The sequence below is a fragment of the Gigantopelta aegis genome, chromosome 12 (genome assembly GCF_016097555.1).
Source record: "Gigantopelta aegis isolate Gae_Host chromosome 12, Gae_host_genome, whole genome shotgun sequence".
NCBI lineage: Eukaryota > Metazoa > Mollusca > Gastropoda > Neomphalida > Peltospiridae > Gigantopelta > Gigantopelta aegis.
This window is the reverse complement of record NC_054710.1, coordinates 5179144-5183964: the sequence shown is the minus strand read 5'-3', so window position 1 is coordinate 5183964 and position 4821 is coordinate 5179144. Positions and strand designations below refer to the sequence as shown.

Here is a 4821-nt window from a genome sequence, read left to right as displayed (position 1 = left end):
TAAGTACTGTTTGGATTTAGTGATCGTAAACGGCTCTAATAGTGAAAAATACGTTGTAGTGTTTAAAAACTTGGGTCTGTCCCTTTAACTAATTAACCTGTTATTCTGTAGGTCTACAGTGTGCGAGTATAAGCAATTATGCTAGGGGTCTACTGAGATGAGACATTGCTTTATGTTTTGAGTGGGAAGGTTGTGTTTTGTTTGTTTTGTTTGTTTGTTTATTTCTATGTATGTTTTATTTTCATCCAGTTTGACTACTGTTTTTCTGTGGCATCCAGTGCTAAACATTATTATAGGACATTATTGCATTGTTGTATTAACATGAATGAAGATCCGGTGATGCTGAAGTATGCATCGTTTAATCATCCAGTAATAGATTGGCGGAAAGTTTCGTTACTGACACATGAGGGAGCGATACCTAGCCCACTGGTAAAGCGCTCGCTTGATGCGCGGTCGGTTTGGGATCATTGAGCTATTTCTCGCTGCAGACAGTGCAAAGCAACTTTTACACCAAAGGTCGTGGTATGTGCTATCCTGGCTATGGGATGGTGCTTATAAAAGATCTCTTGCCACTAATAAAAAAGAGTAGCCCATGAAATTGCGACAGCGGGTTTCCTCTCTCTATGTATGTGTTGTCCTTAACCATATGTCCGACGCCATATAACCGTAAATAAAATGTGTTGAGTGCGTCGTTAGATAAAACATGTCCTTGCTTCCTGACATACGAAGATAATGCCAGTTCGTACTCAATGTTGCGTCCTGCAGTGATACAGGTACTCAAGGACATGGCATCCATATAAAAATAAAAGTTTAGATGGTCTCTGTAGAGTAGAAAGTCTACAATATAAACGTGATTTTATTTTAAAAAAATTAACCTCATAAAACCCCCAGATATATATCTCGGTATTAAGACTTTAAAACTGGATTATGTCGACTTAGCAACAGTTTGTAAAACTAATATGTATCGTCTCTGAATAATGGTATTAAGACTGTAAAACTGGATTATGTCAATTTAGCAACAGTTTGTAAAAATGATATTTCTGATATGGTTTTCTTGGTAAGTCGTAAATCGGTCGTGCATGCTGAACATTCGTTCCTGGGTTTTCAGCCTAGAGAGTTCCTGGTGGTGGTAGATGGACGTCAGGTCTCTGTTGAATAAATCATTTCCCTTAAGATGTCTGGAGCCTACATCTCCACAGTACACCAGCATTGCGTCTCCTGGAGCGAAAGAAAAACAGGAAATGTTTTATTTAACGACACATTCAACACATTTTATTTACGGTTATATGGCATCGGACATATGGTTAAGGACAATAAATATACGAGGAAACCCACTGTCGCCAATACATGGGCTACTCTTTTCGATTAGCAGCAAGGGATCTTTTATATGCACCATCCCACAGACATGATAGTACATACAATGACCTTTGTTACACCAGATGTGGAGTACTGACTGGAACGAGAATAGCCCAATGGGCCCACCGACGGGAATCGACCCTAGATCGACCGCACATCAGCCGAGCGCTATACCACTGAGCTACGTCCCCCCCCCCCCACCCTCCCTCAAAACGAAAGAAGAAATATACAGAACCAGATAGCAGTTGTTTTGTCATGTTATTTATTGCACGAATTTATAGTGAATATTATCTGAATAATATTATAATAATAATACAATTCTGACCGTGCATAAAATTGAACCAGCTTTCCAGATGAAGTGCTTCATGTTATTTAATTAGCCTGTTGTTAATCATACTATACTTAGAAATTATTGGATACATTTTAAACTTTTCAGAAATACGATAGTGAGGGAACTGTTGTTTAAAATGTGTAAAAGTTACATTCAATGCGGTGTCCAATTTCAATATATTTCAATGTATTACCTAGTAAGGGTACTTATGATCTGTTTTGTTTTTATTACGTACAATCAATGTAATGTATTTGGCAGAACGCCAAGCTGGGAAACGAAGGACGCAATGTTTTATTACCGGTGTCGTGGTTAAGTCTTCGGACACAAGGCTGGGAGGTACGGGGTTCGCAGCCCGTTAACAGCTCCCACACAGAGCGAGCTTTGACTCAGTGGGTAGGAGTAAGTCCACTACACGCTGTTCTCTCCCACTAACCACTAACCAACTATCATGGATAGACAGCCCAGAATAATAGCTGAGGTGTGTGCTCCAGGACAGCGTGCTTGAACCTTAGTTGGATACTTGGGGTTGGCTGTCGGCGGGTTGGTGGTGCGTTAAACAAAACAAACTTTCTACAAATCGTTGCTAACATGACTGAAAACCTCATACCTCCAAGGCTCCACAACTGTCGCATGGTAAGCAACCGGAGATCTCCCAGTCCTTTTCGTGGGTCTTCGAGAATGACACTCCTTTCATTGAAATCCACAAACATCACGTACACCTTCGTTCTTGGTATGGACGGGAGATCGTCGTGTCGGTGAACGGTGAATCCAGTCACTTCCGGCGCATGCGCCATGGTGCTGCAGATGTCTCTGACACGTTGGAGATGTTTCCGCTCTGTCTCTGTACAGAAGCCGATCACACACACTGCGTTGGAAACAGTTTTAGGCGTGGCATATATCGACGATATTTTCTATAAAAAGAACAGTATTAACAGTTTCATCTTGGCTAATTAGCAAATATGACAGAAGAACGTATTGAATAAGGTATTTTTTTTAAGTGTATGACGTCCAAAGAAGAATAGAAATAAATGTTGAGTAAAAAATCTGTTCGATGCGCCCACTGCATTCGTCATAACCACAGTCAAAGTGGTAATTCACAAGCAGGATCGTCACAGGTTCAGTAGCGCGTATGCCCTTCATATGTAGCAACACTTGTAATGCAACGCCTCCTCATTGATTGCCTGATGCGAGTAAAGACTGCATTTGGAATACGGCGCCATTGTTCCAGTAATGTGGCAAAAAGTTCCTGTACACTCTGTGGAGGTTTCCTGAAAGTGCGCAGGCGTCTTCCCAGGACATCCCAGGCGTGCTAGATGGAATTCAGGCCAGGCGACCTCGAAGGTCAATCCATGACATTGACGCCCGCGTTCTTCAGGCAATCCCTTTTCACGATGGCCTTGTGGGGTCTGGCGTTGTCATGCTGAAAGAGAAGGCCTGGACCATGAGCTGCCATGAAGGGTACGAGTTCCTGGCCCAGCATCTGGTCGCGTTATACTGCAGCGTTGAGGTTGCCACGTATGAAAAGAAGTCAAGAACGTCCATTGCCACAGAAAGTACCCCAAACCATTACACTTCGTGCTCCGAATCTGTCAAGTTCACAGACATACCACTGAACATGACGTTTCATATGTCGTCTCCAAAACCTCTTCCTGCCATTGGAAAATCGCAGTGTAAATCTTGATTCGTCGCCAAACACGACTCTATTCCATTCCCTCTGAGTCCATCGAAAGTGGCGTTGTGCCCACAATTGTCGTTGACGTCGATGAAATGGAGTCGAAACAATATGCAACACATCTCAACCGCGCGTTCTAGCCAATGAACTAAATCATCCATCCATCCATCCATCCATCCATCCATCCATCCATACATACATACATTCATGATACATATATACATACCTGACTCCAATGCAATACATAGATATGCATACATGAATGCATAACTATCGTATACACACGCACACACACACACACGCACGCACACACACACACACACACACACACACACACACACACACACGGGTGTGTGTGTGGTATCAGTAATAATCAATCCAAAGAGACTTAAAAGTATGGCATTACCTCGAAACTGTGTCTATAGGGTTGTGCACACAAGTTCTTGTTAATTTCTTGGTTGAATCTTGGAACAGCCGTAGATTGTTTGTTTACACACAGTGTAAGGTACACCATCCATACAAAAACACCAATAAGGAGAAAGTTGAACAACGCTAGAGGAAAAAAACAAAAGAGAAATTTTTTGAAGCTGGCTGCACTGATGCATCGATTGGAACGAAATCATTTACTATGTTATTTTACGACATATCAGAATAAATTAAACTACAGCTATTTGGTGGCTAATATAATATCACAAATTCGGAAATGTCAAGGAGCATGTTGATTGCTTCTGTTAAAGCGTTACCTTTTCCTTATAAATCATGTCAAATTGATTGCAATATCACAAATAGGGAAATGCCAGTTTAAGTCAATATTCAGTTTTGTTGTATAAGTCACAACTGTTCAACCTTGCCGAATTCGAAAAATAGATGTAGTATTCTCTTCGGATGATTGTTACAAAAACTAAACGTATTTGAATCAACATAATGCATGGTGTATTTTAAGGTAGTAGCAGCTAAGATTCGGTGAACTAATCTGTATAGTAACCATACTGTGCAAAACTAAAATCTTGATTTCTGGTATTAGAATGTTATGGTGTTTTAGACTGGTGTTATGGATTTACATTTTAGCAAGAAATACATCTCCTTGTGAACTGATTGACTTTTTAATAAAGGTTTGAGTTTAAATGCTATAATATGATTATTTATCATTATAAAGTTTTCATCTTTCAAATTATCTAAGTTTTGACTGCTTTGGTCAGCGAAGCATAACTTGAAAAATTAATAGGCTCTTACTTGTTGTGTTGTTTGTTTTGTTTGTTTCTGTGTTTGTTTTGTTTGTTTGTTTTTGGGTTTTTTCTCTCTTTTTTTGAGCCCTGAGTCTCTAACAGTTAAATGTTAAAACTCGTAAATTCGCCATAATGCTTTTCCTCTTCATTTATTGTTTTAACTTGCGATAGAAATTCCATTTTTTTTTTTTAATTACTGATATATCGTCATTATTGCCGTGGTCATCATTATCAAC

At 40.0% G+C, this 4821-nt stretch overlaps 1 protein-coding gene across 1 annotated transcript; it reads right to left on the bottom strand.

Moving 5' to 3' along the window:
• Window positions 1-1012: 1012 nt before the first annotated feature.
• On the bottom strand, window positions 1013-2481 carry LOC121386596. Its single transcript, XM_041517546.1, has 2 exons — window positions 2295-2481; window positions 1013-1218 (listed from the first exon to the last, which is right to left on the bottom strand). The coding sequence occupies exons 1-2, from the start codon at window positions 2479-2481 to the stop codon at window positions 1013-1015; spliced, it is 393 nt and encodes a 130-aa protein (XP_041373480.1).
• Window positions 2482-4821: the final 2340 nt, after the last annotated feature.

Bases quoted from the DNA above. Each gene is read 5' to 3' on its own strand.
- LOC121386596 (XM_041517546.1), bottom strand. From the start codon at position 2,481: ATGGCGCATGCGCCGGAAGTGACTGGATTCACCGTTCACCGACACGAC. The intron at 1,219-2,294 runs GTATGAGGTTTT...CTTTCGCTCCAG, and splicing joins ACAGTTGTGGAGCCTTGGAG to GAGACGCAATGCTGGTGTAC.